The sequence below is a fragment of the Triturus cristatus genome, chromosome 9 (assembly GCF_964204655.1).
Source record: "Triturus cristatus chromosome 9, aTriCri1.1, whole genome shotgun sequence".
Lineage (NCBI taxonomy): Eukaryota > Metazoa > Chordata > Amphibia > Caudata > Salamandridae > Triturus > Triturus cristatus.
In genome coordinates, this window is record NC_140592.1 from 1226651538 (window position 1) to 1226675226 (window position 23689).

General features: G+C 46.2%; 1 protein-coding gene across 4 annotated transcripts in view; it reads right to left on the bottom strand.

Annotated features, from left to right (window-relative positions):
- The window catches only part of RYR3 (ryanodine receptor 3), a 2047168-nt gene that overhangs the window by 98226 nt on the left and 1925253 nt on the right, over positions 1 to 23689 (bottom strand). For all 4 annotated transcript variants that reach the window (XM_085627314.1, XM_085627313.1, XM_085627312.1 and 1 more), the window contains 4 exons: positions 18542 to 18688; positions 17704 to 17838; positions 15371 to 15527; positions 11533 to 11597 (listed from right to left, as the gene is read on the bottom strand). In XM_085627314.1, the coding sequence (XP_085483440.1) occupies positions 11533 to 11597; positions 15371 to 15527; positions 17704 to 17838; positions 18542 to 18688 (504 nt within the window). The remainder of the gene's footprint in view (positions 1 to 11532; positions 11598 to 15370; positions 15528 to 17703; positions 17839 to 18541; positions 18689 to 23689) is intronic.

Here is a 23689-nt window from a genome sequence, read left to right on the forward strand (position 1 = left end):
TCTAATACCGGCTCCAATATGGCCTCATTGAAAGGCAACAAGGGCTCCGATGTCGAAGTCGGAGAATGTAACACTTCTGTGAGCAGGTTGGATTTGTACTCTACAGAAGGCAGCTGTAAATCCAGAAGCTCCGCTGCTTTCTTTATCACTACGTGATAGGGAGCCAACTCATGAGGTGGAGAAGACCTGGCAGATGTATGTTCCCACTCTGGGGTCGTATCCAGCCCACTGGCTTCCTCAATGCCCTCGAATTCGTCCGAAGAAGAATCAACCTCACCTTCTTCCACCTCTCGATATCTTCTTTCCTCCAACAACCTCTGGGCTTCCCTCCTCGACCGGATTCGGGGAACCGACGTCGGCGACGTCGTACGCGGCGTCGGAGGAACCAGAGGAACCGGCGTCGACGGCGCCAGACACGGCGCAGATGGAGTCAGCCTCGACGTCGATGGAGTCGGCTTCGGCGTCGATGGAGTCGGCTTCGGCGTCGATGGAGTCGGCTTCGGCGTCGATGGAGTCGGCTTCGGCGTCGATGGAGCCAGTCTCGGCGTCGAAGGAGGCTTCGAAGCCTGTCGAACCTTCCGAGGTCGAATCGGATCCCCAGACGGCGCCGGAAACTGCCAAGAAGGCGCCATCGGCATAAAGGGCATAAAGGGGGCCTGAGCATACTGCTGTGGCACCCCCATTGTAAAGGCCATCGGACCCACGGGACCAGCTGGTGCTCCGGATGGGTAGGCCGCCCTATTAAAAATGCCATACATAGCATTCAAGAAATTAGCCGAATCCGTACCTGGGGCCGGGAACTGAGGCAAAGGAACCTCTTGTGGGGCCTCCGGCACCGGCTCCGCAATATCCTCCACTGGAGCCTCCGAATCTTCAGGTACCGGAACCGACTCTTCCCGCTCCTCATGCATAGAAGCATCCGACTCCACACGAACCGGGGTCGACGTCTTAGACGGAGCCGAAGACCTCGTCGGAGACTGATTCGGAGTCTGCTTCCTCGAAGGAGAACCTTCCGGAGACCTTGAAGGTGAAGGAGAAGGAGACAAACCTTTGCTCCGACGTCGATGAGACGAAGCCGACCTCGACCTCGACTTCGATTTCTTGGACTTCGAGGATCGACGTCTAGAATGTTTACTTTTTTTATGGTGTTTCTTCGACCTCGACGACCTCGAAGTCGATGACTCTCTCTTCGATCTCTCCTTCTTCCTCCCTCTTTTTTCCTCACCAATCTTCTTCATGAAGAGCTTGGTCTTCCTTTCCTTGAGTGCCTTCGGGTTCATGCTTCTACAGCATCCGCACTCCTCCATATCATGTTCCGAGGAGAGGCACCATAAACAATTCTGGTGAGGATCCGTAATCGACATCAGGCCTCCACACTCCCTACAGGGCTTAAAGCCCGACCTCCTAGTCGAAGACATAGTCGAATAAACAGAGATACACGACCAAACTACAAAGTAGCACTGGAGAAAAACCGTTGCGCGTCGAAGGCGCGGAAAAAAGGGAACTGACGTCATCACGCCGACGTGGGCTTCTTATGGCTCCGGTGACGTCGATCGGAGTCGCGAGCGGAGCCGGTGTATTATGACGTCGCCCACGTCGACGTGGAATGCTGGGGAAGAAAAGTTCCGTGGAATGCTGGCGCAGGGGATATTCACAAGGTGAGGAATCCACTGGCAGATGTATCCATCAGAAACTGTTCCTTCTCTCGTAGGGGATTTCCATGTATAGTCATAAGCACTTGAATATATTAGCAAGTCCATCCCTACAGAACGCGATGGAGGAGACAGAGGATAATTGTAGATAGATTTAAGCAAATAGGTTCCTAAGGGAAGCCTGTCCAAGAATCGGAGTAAAGGCAGTAGTGTTTAGTGAATGGATGAACTGATTTCCAGGTTGCTGCTATGCATATCTCTGGAATGGGTATGTTGTGAAGCAAAGCTGCGGTAGCTGCCTTTTCTCTGGTAGAATGAGCCTTAAGCTTAGCAGCTAGAGATTTGTTAGCTTTTTGATAACAAAGTAAGATGCACAAAACAATCCATCGGGGGTGGACTCCTCGGAGGGAGCCATAATTTACAAATAATTGGTTAGCTCTCCGTAGATCTTTAGGTTTATCCAGAAAGAATTTAAGAACCCGTCTAACATCCAGGGAATGAAGGGATCTCTCCGCTGGAGTAGATGGATGTTGGAAAAAAGTAGGTAAAGAGATCGTCTGGTTAACCTCGAAATCCGAAACCACCTTATGGGGTGATTTTGGATGTGTCCTCATGACTACTTTGGATGCATGAAACACTGTGTATGGCTCTTGACAGCGAAGTGCCTGGATTTCCCTAACCCTGCTGGCAGATGTTATAGCCACAAGGAAAGCTGTCTTACAAGACAGATGCTGAAGAGATGCCTTATGTATGGTTTGAAAAGGTTCCTGCATAAGGCGAGAGAGAACTACATTAAGATCCCAAGGAGGAGAAAGGCGTCTAATGGGAGGAAAAAGCTTCTCCAAATCCTCCAGGAAATCTCAGATGACAAGAATTCTGAAAAAGGAAGTTTGTGAAGGGCATTTCCTGTAGGCAGTAAGAGCTGCCAAGTGAACCTTAATGGAAGAAACGTTTAGGCCAGATAGCACCAAATGGAGCAGATATGGAAGGATGACATCTTCCTGGCAAGAGGTAGGATCCTCATTCTTCGGTGAACACCGTGTACAGAATATCTTTCATTTATGGGCATAAGCAGAAAGTGTGGAAGGCCGCTTTGCCTCCCTGAGGATGCCCATGCAATCGTGAGGTAAGTTCAAGTACCTATTCTGTACTAGCTCAGGAGCCATGCTGACAAATTCAAAGAGGAGAGGTTGGGATGTACTATATGTTCGACGAATTCGTTAACAGAGCTATCTTGCACGGCAGCTTGAGATGTGGATGGACAGACCGATGAAGGAGGTCTGTGAACCACCATTGACATGGCCACTCTGGGGCAATGAGCATCATCTTGACCTGTGACTGTGACAGCTTGATGAGGACTGCCGCGATTAGGGGAACTGGTGGAAAGGCATAGAGAAATCTGCCCGACTGGTTGATCAAAAAGGACGTTCTCCAGGGTTCCCGGTTGGTAGTACCTTGATGCAAAGTGTTGGTATTTGCTGTTTTCTGCGGTGGCGAACAAGTCAACCCGTGAGTGCCCCGTCTTCCGAAGATATCGTGGACCATGTCGTCATATAAGACCCACTATAGGTTTTCCTGCAGGAACCTGCTGAGTGAGTCAGCCTGAGCATTCTGAACACCTGTGAGGTGAGCTGCTGTAAACGTGAGATTTCTGTCCAGAAGCCACTTCCAGATTGCCTGTGCTTCGAGAGACAAGGGTCTGGACCTCGAGCCTCCCTGCTTGTTGAGGTAGTACATTGTTGTTATATTGTCCGTCTGAACAAGTAGAGAGTTGGAGCGGAGTGATGGCTGAAAGGCTTTCAGCACCAGATGAACTGCCCGTAGCTCTAGTAGATTGATATGGTATGTGGATTCTCTATTTGACCACTTGCCGTGAATTTGAAGGTGGCCAGTGTGGGCTCCCAATGCTTGGAGAGAGGCTTCAGTGACTATAGTCTGAACAGGTATCTTCTTGCGAAACGGAATCCCTCGAAGGAGATTGGTTGAATAGCACCACCATTTGATGGACCGCAGGGCATGCTGAAACAATCGAATCCTGTCTTCCCAATCTCCTGTTTTCTGGTCTCACTGGTCTTCTACACATTCCTGAAGGGGTCTCATGTGGAGACGTGCATTCAGTGTGAGAAATATGCAGGAGGCCATCGAGCCGTGGAGTGAGGAGACCTTCCTCGCGCATGACTGAGAGATTGCCATGAAAGCCTGAGCCTTTCGAAAGATCGATAAGCGTCTCCCTTCCGAAGGACATACGCTTGAGAGTATCGATGGAGGCCCCCAAATATTGCAGGAACTGTACTGGGATCGAGGTTGACTTTGCATGTATAACATGAAGGCCCAGCCGAAGGAGATGATTGGAGGTCCAATTGAAGTGAAGCTGAGCCTCCTGAGATGTTATAGGGATAGACGAACACTTTGTGTTTCCTTAGATTGGCTACAACCACTGCCATGCATTTGGAGAAAGTCCTGGGTGCTGACTTCAGGCCAAATGGAAGTACTCAGTACTGACAGTGGCTGTGCCCCACTACAAATCTCAAGAACTTGCGATGCTTTCTGGTAATGGGTATGTGAAAGTATGCGTCTTGGAGGTTGATTGCGCATAGCCAATCCCCTTGGTGTAACTGAGGGTAAATTTGGTGCAATGCCAGCATCTGGAACCTTTCTCTCCAAAGCCACTTGTTGGCAGTTCTGAGGCCGAAAATGGGTCTGAACTCATTCTTGTCTTTCTTTTTGATGCGAAAGAACCTTGAATATAGCCTTGTTGTAGAGGAGGTAAGAGTTTCCACCGATTGTTTCTGTAAGAGAATGTTGGCTCCAACTGGAATTGTTGCAGTTGGAACCTGGATTGTTTCAGAGATATCGACGGTGGAGGGCTGATGAACCTGAGAGAATATCCTTTGTGAACAATATTCACCACCCAATTATCTCGCATGATGTTTTGCCACTCATCCAGGAAATGTTGAACGCTTCCCCCTACATGGAGCAAGTAACGGAAGAGGGAAAGAAAGGACTCAGGGTTTCGACCCTGCTGGTAGTTTGCCTCCTTGCACAAGTTGCTGGCCTGATCTTCCTCTGGCCTGTCGCTTTTGATAAGGCTAATAGGATCGTTGGTACTGTTGTTGCATACCTGACTGGCGACCCTGATACCACCGAGGGGTTTGAACCCTCTGTGTGGGATAGCTGCATTGAAAAGGCCTGAAAGATTTACGCTGCTCCTTAAGTCTTTCTAAGTCAACAGCTTTCAGCGTCTCCATTTCTGCCTTCATCCTGGCCATTTCTTCGTCGGTGTGAGTGCCGAAAAGAGTTGTCCCAGAAAATAGGAGATTCAGGATGCTCTGTTGTGATTCAGTCTTAAGAGCCATCCGGTGCAGCCATGAGTGTCACCGAAGAGCTACGTTGTGGCAGTATTCGTGTGCAGCAAGAAGAGATGTGTCTGCATATGTGCTTTTCACTTTTTCACTTGATTATAAACCATAAGATCTTCTGTTAAGATCTCATTAAAGTCCTCTCATTTGTCTCCAGGGAGGTAGTAAATAAAATCCGTATTTGTAAAGCGCAAACTACTCACCCTTACAGGTCTCAAGGCGCTGGGGGCCGTTGTGGAAATTAAGTGAGCTATTGCCCAGAGTCACATGGTGCTGAGCTGAGCTGCCGCCGGAGCCGGGGATCGAACTGTGAGTCCAGTGCTCCGAAGTCAGCTGCCCTGGCCGCTGCACCACACCTCTCCACTGTGAGGAGCCTGTCATATCTGCCTAGTAAGGCTGCGGTACTAGGTGAGTTCACGGTAGTCGCTGCAGTGTTGCAAACCTTCCACCCTACTGAGTCTATTTTTCGGCTCTCTTTGTCAGGTGGCACTGTCGAAGTTGGAGCCGTGGCATGTTGCTTCTTCGCTGCCACCACAATGACTGAATCCGGAGCCGGGTCTGTCTGCAGGAATGCAGGGTACTGCTCTGGAGGACTGTATTTCTTCTGCAGCCTGGATGGATCTGACTTAATTGAAGAAGGTGTACGGAAGAGCTCCATAGCCGGCTCTAGGAGACCCGGAACAAGAGGCAACAAAGGGCGTGAAGCTTGTTTTTGCTGTAGAGTCTCAAATATTACAGACATTGTAGGAGTTGGAGTGGACAGTGGGACATTTAACTTCGAAGCATCCCGCACCAGAACCTCTTGAAAGGTAGAGATGTCATCCACTGGTGAAATGTGTGGGGGAGGGGACTTTGATAGTGTCGGAGTGTATCTCTCTGTACTTGAGGAGGAGGTGTCCCTGGTATGTCTTGAACGAGACCTTTCTTTGTGGCGCCGATGATGGGAGTGTCTTTTATGAGTAAAGGAGCGTCGTCGTCTGTGAGATCGGTGTCGAGTGTGAGACCTAGACCTTCGTCTTGGTGGTGGTGGTGGTGGTGGTGGCGTTGTAGGAGGAGGTGGAAGCGGAGTTGGAAGTATGGGTTCCGCATCTGGCAGATGGGGTTGAGGAGGAAGCATTGGTGTCGGAAAGGAGACATCCTGAGACATAGAATAAGTCCGGGAATAATCGGAATCTGTTGTATATATTAGTATTTTTTTTCACGCACTTCCTGAAGCATTGAGGAGGCTGAAGGTGATCTTTTCGTGCCCCTTGATGTCGATCTACTCGACAACAGGTCTCGTCTCGAAATCGATCGGTGGAGTCTCGACCGCGATCGATGACGATTTCTTGGCGTCGACCGACGGTAGAAGTGTGTCAGCAATTGACGGTGGTGTCTCGACGACGAGCGACTGATGCAGTGTGTCGACGTCGATCAGCTGGTGAGCCCTCCAAAGGCTGAAGACAGAGCCCCAGTAGAGGACTCACCCTCTACTCACCCGGAGGTCCCACCTGAAGATTGTGCCTACTGTTTTTGACGCTCCTCTGCTCCATGGAGGCAAATCTTCTCTCTGTCACGCACAGTGCACTTTGAGAAAGTTTTACAAATTAGACAAGAGTCAGGAACATGACTTTCTGGCAAACTGAGTATACACACTCTGTGAGGATCAGCCTTGGCCTTCTTCCAACCACAGTCTGGACACTTATCAAAAAGAGATGGCATTTTTAAGTGAAAACTGTACAAATTCCTTTCAGAAAATGGTAGGGAAAGGCCAAAGACGAGTCAAGTAGTTATTTTGAAAACTCAGAAGTGAATATTGAAGAGAAAAACCGACATTGGTCGAGCTCAATGCTCCAGGGTCTTGATAGGAGGTGCCGGAAAAAAGAACTGCAGTAATTGCCACTAGCTGTGCATGATGGGATATTTGTAGTCTCTGAAGTCTTAAAGGCACAGCCTCTATTTTCAAGACATCTAATGGCAGTCTTTTAGGCTAATCTGTCTTCTCTCATCTCTATCATGACAAGAGGAGTTTTATGTAGGGGATTCTTCTGTGTGTTAAACACTGCAAATTGCACAAAATATAGTGTACTGGCACCCTTTTTTCACTTCATGATGAAAATGTGTCCAGTGTAGCCTGTGTATTTAGGCTGCATTATTATCTCTTAAGTGTCTTTACAGGCCTTCCTGAAGAAAGGTGAACAATAGCCACTTAAGAAGATATATCTAAAAGTTATCGCACATGGGCAGGACTACTCAAGTGTTTATGACTATACATGTAAATCCCCTACAAGAGAACCACTGATTTCATAGTAGAGCAAATTAACCTTGATTCCTGATTGGTGTACCAGGTAACTCTTGTGTTCATTTACTAGCCAGCATTATTTCCTGCTGTTGGATGTTCATTTTTGAGTTGTAACAACCAGGAGAGGTGTTTTGAATGTGTGTATCTGGAGCAGAACTCCATCATAAGATGTGCAATAAGGTGTATAAAGAATACACCTTCGTATGGCCTATGGAAATGTAAAGTCTAATGTAGAAAATACCGTCATAAAGACAAAAGAGGAGCCTAGAATTGTGTAAAGTACAGAACTCTAAATGGACCACAAGAGATCCTCTAAAGTGGACCAGTTGTAGGATACACTGTCCTCAGCATATGAAAAGTGCTCTAAAGGTGTGTGCATACTAAGCCTCTCCCTGCATCACGAGATTAAATCTCCATCTGGAAAACGAGGTTGAACATCCCGTTTCCCAGTTGTAGGATACACCGTCACCAGGACATGAAAGGTTCTCTAAAGGTGTACATAGACTAGACCTTTCCCTGTCCAATGAAAGCAGACATCCACCCAGACCATGAGATGTTGAACATCCCCGTCGTTCAGTTGTAGAATGCACCGTCACCGGGAGATAAGAGGTTCTCTCAAGCTGTGTGCAGACTAGACTTCTCCCAGCGCCATGAAAGTAGGCCTAGATTCAGACAATTAGATGTTGACCATCCCCTGGTACAGTTGTAGGATACACCGCCCTCGTGACATGAAAAATTATCTAAAGGTGAATACAGATCAGACCTCTTTCTGTTCCATGAGAGTAGTTCTCTACCCGGACAATGCAAGGTTGAACATCCCATGAGTCCACATGGAGGATACACCGTCAGAGCTTGAAATATGCTCTAAAGGTGTATACAGACTAGACCTCTCCTTGCAACATAAGAGTAGAACTTCATCCTGACAATGAGAGGTTCAAAATCCCCAGGTCCTTCTGTAGGATACACCATCTACAGATTAGACCTTTCTCTGCATCATGAGAATAGACCGATTTGGGAAAAAGACCTCCATCCAGACAAAGATAGGTTGAACATCCAAGAGTCCGGTTGTTGGATACACCAATCTCAGGAGATGGAAAATGCTGTACTGGTGTTTTAAATGCAGACTACATCCCTCCCTGCACCATCAGAGTAGACATCCATCTGGACTGTGAGTGCATGAACATCCTTGGGTCCACATATAGGATACACCATCCGCAGGATATGAAAGGTGCTCTAGTGATGTATACAGGCTAGACCTCTCCCTGCGCCATGAGAGTAGACTTCCATCCAGACAATGAGAGGTTGAACTCCTTCGGGTCCAGTTGTAGGATAAACCATCCTCAGGACATGACCGGTTCTCTTAAGGTGTACAAAAAATAGACCTCTCCTTGCACCATGAGAGCATACAGCCATCTGGACAATGAGAAGGGTACTGCATGAGCAGCTCCCCACAAGACTGATGGGGGCAAGCCACAGTTGCAAAACCAGACCTTTATCACTCTACAGATAAAAGAGTGTCTCTCCATCAGGACTCTGAAAGTCATTTTACAGGTTCAGACAGAAATTCATCGGATTGTGAGAGGCACTCTGGTGTACAAGTTGCTGTTCTCAGGACTGTAAGCAGCACTTTAAAGATGCATGTGCGACTTTCTGTCAGCAGTCTTGGGGGATCTGCATGAGCACCTCTCCATCGGATGGTGAAATTCACTCACAGATGTACAGACAACAGTTTAACACGGTTGTGGGGGCACTCTGCAGGTGCCGGACATACTCCACCAGAGTAGGAGAGTGACTGTATAGGTACATAGACAGTAATCTAGCAGGATTGTGATAGGTATTCTATAGGTACAGAGAACAATAAATTGGGCTGTGAGAGCCATTCTATGAATGCAGACAGTAATTTATGAGAACTATGAAAAGCACTGTATGAGTAAAAGATACAACAATCCATTGGACTGTGAGAGGCGCTCTACGGGTGCTCAAATAATCCATCAGATTTTGGGAAACACTGTTTCGGTCGGCAGACAATAATCCATTTGGGCTGTGAGAGGGACTCTATAGGTACCGCAAAAGTGAACCACATTAAACTGTAAGAGGCAGCCTGCGGGAGCAGACAATAATCCATAATCTTGTGAGAAGCACAGCACTGGTGCACAGACAGTAATCCATGAGGACTGTGAAAGTCAATGTATAGGTACAGATACAGCAATCCTTCAGTGTGTGAGTGGGATTCGATGGGTGCAGATATAATCCATCAGAATGTGAGAGGCACTCTTTGGTGCAGACAGTAATCCATCTGATTGTGAGAGGCACTCTTTGGTGCAGACAGTGATTCATCAGATTGTGAGAGGCACTCTTTGGTGCAAACACTAATCCATAGGTTGTGAGAGGCACTCTTCGGTGCAGACAGTAATCCATCAAATTGTGGGAGGCACTCTTTGGATGCGAATAGTAATCCATCAGATTGTGAGAGCCACTCTTCTGGTGCGGGCTCTAAACCATCAGATTGAGAGGCAATCTCCGGTGTGGAGTGTAATCCATCAGATTGTAAGAGGCACTCTAAGGGTGCAGTGAGTAATCCATAAGGCCTAGGACTCTGGCTGTGAGAGGGACTCTTCAGGTGCAGACAGTAATCTATAGATTGTGAGAGACACTCGTCTGGTGCGGAGTGTAATCCATCAGATTGTGAGAGGCACTCTCCGGTGTGGAGTGTAATCCTTCAGATCGAGAGAGGCACTCATCTGGTGTGGAGTGTAATCCATCAGATTGTGAGAGGCACTCTCTGGTGTGGAGTGTAATCCTTCAGATCGCGAGAGGCACTCATCTGGTGTGTAGTATAATCCTTCAGATCGTGAGAGGCACTCATCTGGTGTGGAGTGTAATCCTTCAGATCGTGAGAAGAAACTCATCTGGTGTGGAGTGTAATCCTTCAGATTGTAAAAGGCACTCATCTGGTGTGGAGTGTAATCCTTCAGATCGTGAGAGGCACTCATCTGGTGTGGAGTATAATCCTTCAAATCGTGAGAGGCACTCAACTGGTGTGGAGTGTAATCCTTCAGATCGTGAGAGGCACTCATCTGGTGTAGAGTGTAATCCTTCAGATTGTGAGAGGCACTCATATGCTGTGGAGTGTAATCCATCAGATTGTAAAATGCACGCATCGGTTGTTGAATGTAATCCTTCAGATCGTGAGAGGCACTCATCTGGTGTGGAGTGTAATCCTTCAGATCGTGAGAGGCACTCATCTGGTGTGGAGTGTAATCCTTCAGATCGTGAGAGGCACTCATCTGGTGTGGAGTGTAATCCTTCAAATCGTGGGAGGCACTCATCTGGTGTGGAGTGTAATCCTTCAGATCGTGGGAGGCACTCATCTGGTGTAGAGTGTAATCCTTCAGATTGTGAGAGGCACTCATATGCTGTGGAGTGTAATCCATCAGATTGTAAGATGCACGCATCGGTTGTTGAATGTAATCCTTCAGATCGTGAGAGCCACTCATCTGGTGTGGAGTGTAATCCTTCAGATCGTGAGAGGCACTCATCTGGTGTGGAGTGTAATTCTTCAGATCGTGAGAGGCACTCATCTGGTGTGGAGTGTAATCCTTCAAATCGTGGGAGGCACTCATCTGGTGTGGAGTGTAATCCTTCAGATCGTGGGAGGCACTCATCTGGTGTGGAGTGTAATCCTTCAGATTGTGAGAGGCACTCATATGGTGTGGAGTGTAATCCATCAGATTGTAAAAGGCACGCATCTGGTGTGGAGTGTAATCCTGCAGATCGTGAGAAGCACTCTTCGGGTGCACAGATGGACTGGGTCACATAATAGGCCGGACACCAAAATAAAGCTGTCCCATTGGTGAATTAGCTAAAAAAAATATGCCCATTGTTTGCAAATTGGTGCAATTTTGAACTTGTAAAGGCGTGGTGTTAGTGTTTTGCAAGGTATGGAAGACTGCATGGATTTGAGTTTGCTGCAGGCAGTGGTTGCTTTAATATCAAGAAAATCAACAGTAAAAACGGGCCCAGCAGACACTAAAGCACGCCCACAAACAGCCAAAAAACGACGCACAATCTGATCTTGCAGACTAGCCCTCCGGGCACTGCCTGTTTGCCCTTTAGGCCAGTCTGATCCTGTCCATTAGGGTAATTAGACTGTTAGTGCCACCCATAAACCATCTAACCTCTGTAAAGGCCGCTCTAGAATGCATTTGTCGACAGTGTAGTGCCTTTTATTTCACTGTACCTCCATATCTTCTCTGACTTGTTCTTGCTGGTCTCTCAGCTCTCCAAACGCATCGATAATTAAACCTGACAAAACAAGAGAGAAAGGAGTAAATCGGACGTGCAGCACGTGGTACGTCACCCACAACAGAATTACGTTAAAGTGAACTTCAAACATGCGTGGTCCCGCCCACTGTGAGGCAGGCAGCGGCGCCGAGGGCTGCTCTGTGCCTGACAGATGCGCACCAGCTGCCTGTGGGGGCGAGGCCAAGACTCGGAGGGGCACAGTGAGTCTGAATGCTAGTTATATGTGAGCAATGTTTCAGTAATAATATCGCCCTAGAAACGCAAGAAAACGTTGTTGACAATGACGTGCTTGCTATATTGCTAATCCTTCATTTGTCAGAAGAATCCCAGCCAGGCCACTTCCCAGTTCAGTGTTTGTCCACCATCTGCAGTGCAGCCTCGCTGTTTTGTTGTGATGGGAAAAATGTATCAAGCGAGATCAATACAAAGAGTCCGACCAGGGCCGGCTTTAGGATAGTGAGACCGGTGCAGCTGCACCTGGGGCTGACTTTGGAGGGGGTCGTCTTGTTTAAAAATAACTATTGGTTTAAAAGCGTGTTAACTTCCTTGGGGTCCAGCAGTTTTCAGGCAGCAATAAAAATGTCACAATAACTCTGGTGATTAATGTTACTGCTGGTGGGAGATCAAAATTCTGTCCAGTACGAGTTTGGAAACATCCCAAAGTAGTGTGGTGGGTCAATGTGCCTGCTGCATAGAACGTATACTATTCAGATCAGTCTCAGTGAACTATGAGTTGCAGCACTATAAAAAAAAATGTATGTCAGAGAGAGGCTATGGAGAGATGAGCTGCACTGTTGGAGAGTGGTAGTGAGGGAATTCTTGGAGAAGGAGGCCATGGGTAGGGAGGTGTGTGCCATAAAAGACTTACACTGGGCCCCGAGTCTGACAAAGGATTTGCAAAAATCCTGCTTCTTCAATATTCATGAGTTAGGATTAGAAGCGGGTGAGCTACTGAAAGGTCGAGCCTGAAGCCTGGCTCTGGATCAGGGCAAGATCACGTTGGAACCCCGAGCCCATAACGAGTCGAGCTTTCATGTGGCTTCTGCCGCCACCCTCGCACAACCCTCATGCACAAAGAGGTAAAACCAAAGCCTTAACATTTGAGATTAAACGAGACAAATAGATACCCATTTAGAGGATAATTTCTAAAAAGTGCAACCAAAAAACCTGTATTACCTGTTGCTTGTCCGCATAACCAAATTGTGTTATTTTAGGCAAATATTTTATTTTTCTGGTCCTCCTTTTTGTCACTATCACAGATGAAAGCATCTTCCAATAGTGAGTTCAGAATACCAGCTGTACAAAAACCAGCTGCAAATGAATACAGCTCCAAGTGGCGACTGCTCTCAATGATAAACTAGTGGGGCAGCGCGGTAACATCCAAGGTAAATACACAAAATAATTTGTGATACCGCTACGTGTCTACCAGCATGCTCCTGTCACAACACTGGGACGCGCATTAAATCGTGCGCTGCTAGTACCGAGAGCGACTCGCTTCGGAGGCAGCAAGTTGAGCACCGTTAATGACAGATTTACATGCGGGCAATATAGTGGCGGTTGGTGACGTATTGAAGGGGGGGGGGGGGGGCAAACAAACAGTTTACAAAAAAAGTTAAACGATTCACTTTAAACAGCACATCCTCGATGTTTGTGGCTCCAGACTGAGTGCAAGGTCAAATAGTCAACTCCCTTAGCCAATCATAACGCTTCACTCATGCTGTTAGAGTGACGCATCTTGATTGGCTGTAGCAGGCATACTTTACGCTCCTAAAGGCACTGTAAGTCTGCGCCTGCTCTCCAACCTGGCTGTCTAAGACAGCTGGTTGGAGAGGTTTGAATTGCGCATGCTCGTTTAGCCGTAGAAAAGTAGCTAACCAAACAAACATGTGCAATGCAAACTTAAGTGGCCACTCGTCACTGCTGCCAATCAGCAGCAGTGACACACTAACCGCACACTGTTTGCTGGCAGAGAGTAAAAAATTAAATGGTAATAAAATCATTTTATTACCATATTATTTTTCACTTTCCGCGCAGCAGTGTGGGGGCCAACACTCCTCTGCTCTGAAGAAGGAGCGGCCGGTGACAGCTCCAGCTCTACATTCGCTACCCCATAAGTGCCAGCCAGTGAAAATGGGGCAGATCACAACAAGGGATTTGAGGAGGTGATTTCTGTTGTCTTTGTCCCCACCAAATTCCCAAAGCTAATACTGCCCCCTCACCCGATGAAGTGCATATTACAAGGCAGAGGGTAACATCAATGCTTTGCAACTCCTGGAGCGGTCAGAATCCCTTGACAGCTTCCTTGCAAATAACACGGAATGAATCCCCCTTTTTCCTGTGCATGGCAGGGCTTGCTGTGTGTGCACCGCCAGACACAAAATCAGTTGCGATCGCAAAGCCCTTTGATGCAATACATTTCTATACCCCCCTCCCCTAGCATAGCCTGCCACTTTACGCAGAAGAGGTTTTGTAAAGGATCAAATATTTGATAGATGTACCCCTTTCTTGTGCTAAATTCAGTTTATCGTGGGGCACAATGGACATCCCCCACCCTCCCCCCAAGCGGCGGAACAGAAATCTTCCCTTCAATTGTGTCTGCTCCAAAGTGCACAGAAGCTATGCCAGCACACATTAAGAGTTCTTCCCGACCCTTTTAGGGCTATTTGTGCTTGTATTTCTTTTTCCAGTTAACAAAAAGACAGGTACATCGAGCAGCCAGTGGGAGGGAGCAAAGAGCCAAAGACCCTTCCAAGCGCCCCATTTAAGGCTTGAAGTGAGGATGCGAAGGGAACTCCCACATTCCCTATCCTCACCATACCACATGCAGTAGCAAGAGGTGCACTGATGTGTGAACAGGTAGCGGGTCAGCATCACAGGTGGAGGAAACTAGGCTAGTCCGTGGGTGGGCTGCAGAACCAGACTGGGCCGCTAGTGCGGGGTAGGGCAATATGGAACGACTGAGGTGCAGAGCATTGGCTACTTTATATTTAGGGCTCCCGGATTTATGGTATTTCATATTTTTACATTTCCATCTGTATTTATCCATATTGATGTTTTGGCTATTTTACTGGTATTAATCCAAATTTATTTTTTGTTATGAGAATAAATGGAGCCGTAAAATGGTATATTTCCATGTTTATTTAAATCTGCGACGTGCACTCATACACGAATGCTCGTCATGTTTTAGCAAACTAAGCAGCCACGTATAACAAAACAACTACACTCACAGGTACATATTAGGGTTATATTACAAATATATGTTAACTTATGCCTGTATTTAAGGAAACCTCCTGTTTTTTAATTTCCCATGCTGTCTATATGCTCAGCTGTTGTCTGGAATTCATGAAAGACAGCTTCGAGAGTCTCTCACACGAAGCACCATTTTCTGTATTTTTTGGCCATTAAATATAAATACAGACAGTAAACACATTGTTTTCTGTTTGCGTTTATCTGTAAAAATCAGTAAAAGATGAAAACTGGAAGCCTTAATTATAATATGAATGGAGCTCTATAACACATTTCTGCCAATATTTTTAATAGCAAAATCAAGGCCAAATAAGGCCTTTCCCGCGTAGTTCATTACTGAGATAATGATCCTGTGCAATTATCACCTTTTACATTTTAGTGCTAGAGATGCCAAACACTCTATCATGCGGTCTTTCTTGCCAAGCTGGTAGGCTGATCTATGGGGAAATCAGCACATTCCCAACAGGCCAGCACATCTGTCAGCACATCAGGGCTGCTGCAGAATCTACCACGTCACTGGAACCTACCCTGGATGATGGCCAACAGAATGACAATCACAAAGAAGAAGAAGGTGATGTCGAAAACGATGCGGTACATCTCGTAGGGATCGCCAGCCGGGTCTTCAATTTCATCGCCAATACCACCCCCAGCTCGGACGCCCACATACATGTGAAAGAGGTAACACTGCAAGGAGAAAGACAATGAGAGGGTAAGATCACGATTGGCACGTATGCATCTGCTGAGTCAGTTCTGCTTCATGATGCAGAATCCTGGTGACACAGCCCAAGCTCCTTATTCACAGCATCATCATCACTGTATTTTTATTGTGATTTATCTCCCCTCATCCCCTCCACTGGAGAAGCCATCATTGAACACTTACAAGAGAAAATTAATTATAATGGAACGAAAAGGGATTTCAATCATGAAAAATAATTGGAAGGGGAATACATTTGCATTATGGCCAATGGGTAAGGTAAGTTTCCTATATGGCCTGAATACCAACAACACCTGAACATTTTGTACATTTCAAATCTTAAATCTTGGGTCCTTCTCTACAAGTTGCACACCATCAAGAGGTTACCCCAAATTGCGCATGGTGTGTCGATCATGTGGATCGTGGCGAATACTGCATCGGCATGTGATGTGCTTTTGAGTCCTGGATGCGTGTGTTGTGCTGGGGTTTACTGACGCACTATATGATCAGACTTAGGGAAACATTTCCTAAAACATAGGGTAAAACAGAGCAGCCCCCAAAGTTTCTCTGCCACATTGTGCTATGGGAGAGAGAGCATTGCGGAGCCATATCTACTAAGATATGGCGGTACTCCTCTCTTCCCCAGCGCTGGCACACAAATAGGCTGCCTTCTAGTACAAAATACTACATGTGGAAAGTGAGAAAACGTAGGAGAAATAACAACATTATCTCAAGGAAGCATTGGTTTTAGATGCACAGCCCTGGCTACCGGTTTTAGTAAATAGGGTGCTGTGTCAAAAACCACTGGTGGTAGCGTGGCAATACTCATGCTCCACCCATGGGAGACCCACTTGATACAAAGTAGAGCAAAACTGCGCGAAGCGCCATTTGCTGTACTTTACAAACTGCTTTCCAGTTATAAAAACATTTTGCGTTGGAGAGTAAAATCCTAATCACTACATTTCGCCACTCTGCATGGCTTTGCAACAGCACAAAGGGGCAGATTAAGAAGCCCCTATCGTCACCACAACATCACTTTTAAAGATGTTGTGCTGGCAATACAAGCTTCTATGGTGCAAGGGTGCCTGCGTTGGCGCTAGGCTGCTAAATTTAGCGCCAGCGCAGGGGGAAACGCAGGGCTGCACCATATTCTTGTAAATATGGTGCAGCCCTGCGTTTCTAAAGTGACCGAGTGTGTTGTTAGCCTTTTTGGCCTAATGAAACGCTTCGCCACTTTCCTTGTAAATATGGCCCAAAGTGTTGACAAACCTGCCTCTAATTTGGGTCCAAGGCGTTTGCAGCAGTGGATAGCTGAGAATGAGACAGACACAGGAAGAGAGGGAGAATATTGAGATCCCACAGCTTTCCATAACAATACAGTCTTCAATTATGTCTTGAATATGAAGGGATTGCATTCTATTCTTTAATACGTGCCTGCCCCACTTCATATCTGTGCTTGCGTCATCACACTACCTGTATTCTTCCAGACAAATTGTAAAACTGCATTTTTGCCTGAATAATGGTGCAGAATCATTTGGAGGTTTATGTTGCGTTTACATTCTGTACATTTGATTTGATGACGTACCCAATATGGAGGATTCTAAAGAGCGCTCTTTGTTTTTTTAGAGTTGCGTGGTGCGGCTTTTCACGAAGCGCAACAAAGTGTCTTATTTCTTTGCACTGCATGAAAAATTATAAATATGGTCCGGTAGGTGAGTATAGGCCTTGCAATGTTTGTTCGCACCAACAACAGGGAGCAAGCAGCTCAGTTCTTACCCATAGATTAAATTACATGGGATTACATACATCTAACAAGGTATCAAAGACTTATAGCTTACGCTATAGAGGTTCAGATACATCTCACAAAGACACATGGTACACCTGGTTTAATTCCTAATTAGGTTAAAGCGTGTAGTCGGCAAGATGCATTTATGCCAAGGGTACAGAGATGCATAGACTTCTAGAGTAAAACTGAGTCCCCGGGTTCATCTAGTTTGTGGATTGCTTCACCTAACGCGGCATCACAGATCCCAGATAACCTGCTTGGACCTAGTACGTGGAGCACAACTCTTTGACTGCCTCGTTTTTTGGGCTGTTTCAATAATTCACATTGGGATAAATGTTTTCATTTATTTGTGTCACAGCCTCTAACTCTGCTTCTCCTACCGTCATCATGTCGTCGCATTTCATGTCTGGTGAGTCCTCATCCTCGCTCTTGTTGTAGAACTTGCGGAAGAAGTTGAAGGCCACCACAGTGTACAGGTACACGACGACTGCCAAGAGTCCTACTGTCAGCGCCAACTGGAAGACGAACACACATCAGTCAAGAGGAGCACTGCCATAGTGACAGCCTAGTGCCAGTGATTGACACGACAATAACGGATGACGTGAGTTAGGTCTTCGAAGCTGGACTTGGACTTCTGCACATTGTGCTAACCTAAATATATTACTGCACATGCACTCACAGTGATTAAAATCACACGATCTGATTACATTATATTACACCATCATTACCTCAGAAAACTGTCACTAACTAGAATGGTGATTCTACGCTGACCTCATACTCTTGTCAGAACTCTAACCAATATAGGAGAATGCTGTCACGCCAGGTATTAGACCAATCGCAACATTAACAGCTGCAAGCCTGGACTTTGATTGCATGGCACTGTTCTCCGATGAAATATTTAGGGATGCTAGTTACCACATGGAAAAACAGAATCGCAATCATTCTAAAATAACTGTGGTGCTTCTGTGTGCAGCTGGCCAGGGTGTGTTCCTCATTGTAACACAAATGTACTTTAAATACCAGTCCTTTCAGATCCTATATTTATCATACAAGGCCTAGTTCAACAGAGACTAACATTTCCTCCCAAGTTCTTCAAGAGCTAGCCATGGGTCATTGGACTCCAATGGCTGTGTCAGGTGCTGGATACTGCCAAAGATCATTGCTACTCAGTTAATACGTCATGCAACTAAAGGGGGAGGGAAGCCCAGACCCACTCACCTGTTTGCCATTGTGAGTCACGGAGGACAGGATGGTTCTCAGCGTCTTGAAACCCATGGCAATGTCCAGCAGATGAGCAGCGAAGAAGAAGTTGTTGTAATGGCCGAGGATAGACATGGTTGTATACCAGGCTAAGTACAGGAAGGACTGTAGGACAGCAGAAGAAGTCAAGGTTAGACGGGGCCGCAACATGTCTAGTCATTTCCACAGCATGAACTGCGTTATAAATATCAATGCTCAGAAAGAGGCTCTTTGTTCAGCAATTTAACCAAAAGGTATCCAGGTGCTGCTTGGTATATGTCATTTCTTTAGATGTGATCCAGCTTCCTTTTTAGTTATTTGTCGGAAAGAGGTGCTCTTTTCCAGTCAAGCAAAATAAGCCAATGGGACGAGGAGACAGTAACTGTCACACTTTCCTAGACCTGGCATTAGCCACGACTTTTTGATTTTACAAAAATTAAATGGATCATGTATGGGGCAAAGGACTCCCTGCCCTACGTTATAAGGCTATTGCAAGTCACTGAGGCGTTTCGTGAGCATATATAGGAGCGAGGCCAAAGGCCAAGTTCCTTTATAAGGTTACAGAACTCCAGGGTGACTTGCAATATCCTTCTAATGTAAGGCAGGGGGTACTTTATTTGTTATAATTCATGGTCACACTATCACCTTTCCCACAAATCACTTAAATCCTTGGTGTTTGTGCTTTTAAACAGGAAGAATGAAACTAGAATCTCCAGTGCAAAACTAAACACTCCAAAAAGCAATTAGATATTTGTTGCAGAAATATATTGGAATCAGTTTAATTAAAAAGAAGAATGCTGTAGCTCACAATATGTGTATAAAGTGTGGAAATATAAATATTTTGCCATACAAATCTCCCTTCCTATTATCCCTGTTTGAAAACCAAGAAGAAAGGAAAGCCACCTTTTATTTTATTTTATTTTCTTTCACAGTTCCGCGTTGATCGTGCTCTGTGACCTGCCTTTCCCCTCTGCTGCTGGCTCTGACTGGCAGCAAAGATTGCTTTGTCTGAACTCGGCTGTAATAAATAATCACAGTTGAGCGCCAGTGTCATTTGTCATTTCTTTTTGTTACAGGCCACGCAGACCTGTAATAAGGTAATTAGAGGCTGCTTTTATACAGGGATTGCAGGCTCCCATGTATTACATACTTACTTATGGGAGCTTTCAGACAGTCCTCTTCAACCATTGGTCTGTTGCTGTTTCATTCACCTTTTTCCGCCCTCTACAGCATACAGCACAGAAAAGTGGGTCAGTCTATGTCAGCCGTTGGCTAAATTCACTGTGAGTGACATTCTGCTTTTTCATAAAGAGCATATCCATATTTGAAGTGGTTAACTTAAATGCCATGGACTGCTATAGTAATGTGTGTTTTTTGAGACAAAAAATATTTTTGCTTTCGCCAATATTTTTTTCAAACTGATGAGGGCAGGACAGCTTCCCCAGCGATACATTGTGCCTAGAAACAGAACAAAAACACCAGACCTATTTCCTTTGCCAATGCCTGTTTACGTTGAATGTTCTCCTCCTGTTCCCATGCATGAATTCTTGAAAAAGAGAAGTTTTCGACATTTGCTTGTGGTGTGGGTTACATATGATTTGTTGCAGCACGTGTGGGCTTTGGAAAATCCATAATTTGTGTGGCTCAGAATGTTATTCTTTGGTTCTTTTGACTACTCATTATAAACATACAGGGCCAGATGTATCAATAGTTCATGCAATGCAGCAAGACAACTAGCTGCGCTGCGTGAAAGGCAGAGGGCAGGAATGGGCCATATTTAACAATATATGGCCCATTCCTGCTCGCTACCTGTGCTGGCACACAATCTACTGCGTAGTGCCAATGCAGCCACGCTTGCTCTGTGGTTCAAGGGTGCCTGTGTTGCAGGCATGATTGTTTTTGTGCAGGAAGGGGCACCTTCCTACACAAACAATCCCCTGAGGCTTTTTCCTCTTTCTAAGTGTGCTGCAGAATGCAGTACACTTAGAAAGAAAAAACAATGAGAAGAAATAAAGTTATTTCTCCTTATTGTGCCTCCACTTGGAAGGCGTAGCATTTTGCCACATTCCAAGTTTAACCAGGCTTAGTAAATCTGGGAATGAGCCAATATTTAAAGGTGGATGCATGGGAACACTCAAAATCAAGGGAGGGAAGGAAGAGCAAAATGTTTTAACGAGGTCCTACACTCGAGCTCCTCCCAGGGAACAGATGCATGGTTATTAGGGTAGGGGTAGTTCCTCCTTAGCCAAGATAGTCACAGAACGTTGATCCACATGGCTGATTGTCCTGTCGTAGAAAGAGCTGTTGGTCAGATCTTGGTTCCCTCACACACCTGTTAGGGTGTCATGCATTCTCATTGGACGCTCCTTGTCAAGCCGGCGCTGCAATGCTTGACGGGCCTGGGGGCTCTTTGTCAGAGATCTTTTGATCCGAAACAATGTTTCACAACAAATTAAGCACTTATATGGCTGGGGCCCTAGGGGTGTACCAGACCATATACTAAAAAAGAGGTTTAGGAATGTCGACTTGCAAGGGGACAAGGCCTAGGGCCTTTAGAGTCGCTGGCGCCTCACTAATCCACCCAAGGCAGGTAAGTAAAGGTACAAAGAATAGTTGGGTAGTAGTGTTCCTCAAAAAAGGAAAAAACTGAACACCAAACTGAATACAAATGATAAGTACAATGCATATAGTCAGGGCGTGTGAATGTAAAAAGAACAACAATTGCAAGAGGGTGCTCAAGGCTAATGGCCTGGGGGCTCTTTGTCAGAGATCTTTTGATCCGAAACCGCCATGTAGATTGTGAGAAGTTGGCCTGGCATATGCTGGTCACTAGTTATAGTGGCCACCTTGCACCAGTCCAATTCGACTCTTATGGTAGATAGGTTTAAGATAACCTTTTAAAGAAAGCTATCCTAGTGGTAGCTGTGGAGAGCAGCCTTCAGGCTAAGTCTCAGAGGAATGTAAAGCAGCTTGTTTTACCTTATAATCTCTTGAATTACCAAATGAAAGGACACCACACAGGTATATATATAAAATATATATGTATTTATTTCTAGACACACTCTACTAATCTCTTTATGAGATTAGAAGTCAGGGACATATGCACAAATCAATGTTTCACAACAAATTAAGCACTTATATGGCTGGGGCCCTAGGGGTGTACCAGACCATATACTAAAAAAGAGGTTTAGGAATGTAGACTTGCAAGGGGACTAGGCCTAGGGCCTTTAGAGTCGCTGGCGCCTCACTAATCCACCCAAGGCAGGTAAGTAAAGGTACAAAGAATAGTTGGGTAGTAGTGTTCCTCAAAAAAGGAAAAAACGGCACACCAAACTGAATACAAATGATAAGTACAATGCATATAGTCAGGGCGTGTGAATGTAAAAAGAACAACAATTGCAAGAGGGTGCTCAAGGCTAATGTTGATGTCTACTACCTGGAGACATCATCCGTATGTGCAAGACATACATACATTGATAATTATAAAAAAAAGACTTAAATGGCACTCCTACACGGTATAAAGGTTAAATTAACCACTGATATAAATCACCAACTATATTCAAGTCACATATGCTTGCCAAGGAAGAAGATAAGAGGATCAGTTCCATTAGTTGGTCGTCTTGTCTGGTAACAAATCCAAGACCCCTTAGATTTTAGTTGCTTGTCATCTTTATTTTTGTAAAGGATTGCAAGTTCCAATACACGGACCAGCCGACACGTGTTTCGTCTTACAAAGACTTTTTCAAGGCACAAAATGTAGAAGGTTGTATCGAAGGTGTTCGTAGTACTCTGTAGAAGTTCAAAAACACGAAGTCCAAAGTATCCAAAGTCACTATAGCGCGTGAAAAATACAATCAATTAGATAAGCAGAAGTTTTTCAATAAAGTTCTTGTAATGAGTGGCGTGCTTACTCCTTGATACGAGTGCACCAGCTGCCTGTCTCCACAAAAAAGAAGGTACAACCGCAACCGCACCGTCTCGCTAGCAAGGTAAGTAAAGGACCCACGGGAGACGCGTGCAGTGTGAGAACACAGCCGCGGGTTCCCTATTGATTTCAAGGGAGCAGGTCGCGGTTGGATTTTTAAAGTTTTAGGGTACTTCGGGAGAGTCTACAAGCAAGCCACTTACAAGGTAAGTACTTCGAGGACCAACACCCACAGGAGCACCGGAGTGCACAAGTTACCTCACCCAGGGAAGCCAGGTGCATAGGTGTCTTTTGGTGTCGGGTCGGGGCGTCGTTTTCAATGGAACCTGAAGAAGATTTGCTGCTTGTGAAGACTGGAGAAGTGTCCGGTGGGATCCAAGGCTAGATTCAGAAGAAGGAAGACCGGAAAGCAGAAGGGACAGTGTTCACAGTCACTTGCCAGTGACCCGGGGCTAGGAAGATGGATGCCCACGGCAGTCGGGTGATTCCAGGTTATTCACGGGTGTCTTGACTCTTCAGCCACGAGGTTCAGGAAGCTTCGACGACGACCAGGAGCTGGATTCGGAGTGTCCCACAAAGTCTGCAGCTTACTGAGGTGTCGGCAGCCGGATTGGAGCCAACAAGCCTTGGCAACAGCAAGTCTCGTGGAAAGTGAAGAAAGTCAGTGGTGCAGACCAGCAAGATCTGAGGGGCTTACCCAGGGAGGGTAAGTCAGGGGAGGCCTGGAGCAATCAGGGGAGCCCTTTGGTTTGATGAGAAAGTCTTCAGGGGACCCACAAGCCAGCCGGCAAGGGATCACGAAGACGTCTCGTGAGGATTCGCTTCACAGGAGCCCACGGTCACTCAGGACGAGGTAGGCCTCTGATTTTCGAGGGAAAACCTGCTGGAGGCTTGGACCACACGTGGTCCAATGCACAAGTTTGTAGAACGTCGTAAAGGGGTTGCACTCAACAATTGTGCATGGTACCCGGGTATTGCTGTTCCTCGTCACTCGTGGGGTCCACTCGCCTCAGGTTTGCTGGGGACTCACAATGGCCGTCGAGACATCAGGAAATCCACTTCCGGGGCTGCAGGGACTTCGGACTCTGGCGGGAGCGGGAACGTTTGTGACCGTTGATTCAAAGTTTTGGTGCCTGCCAAGCAGGGGAGTCACTCCTTGACTCCAAGGGAGATTCTTCAGTCTTCCAAAGGTAGTGGAACGT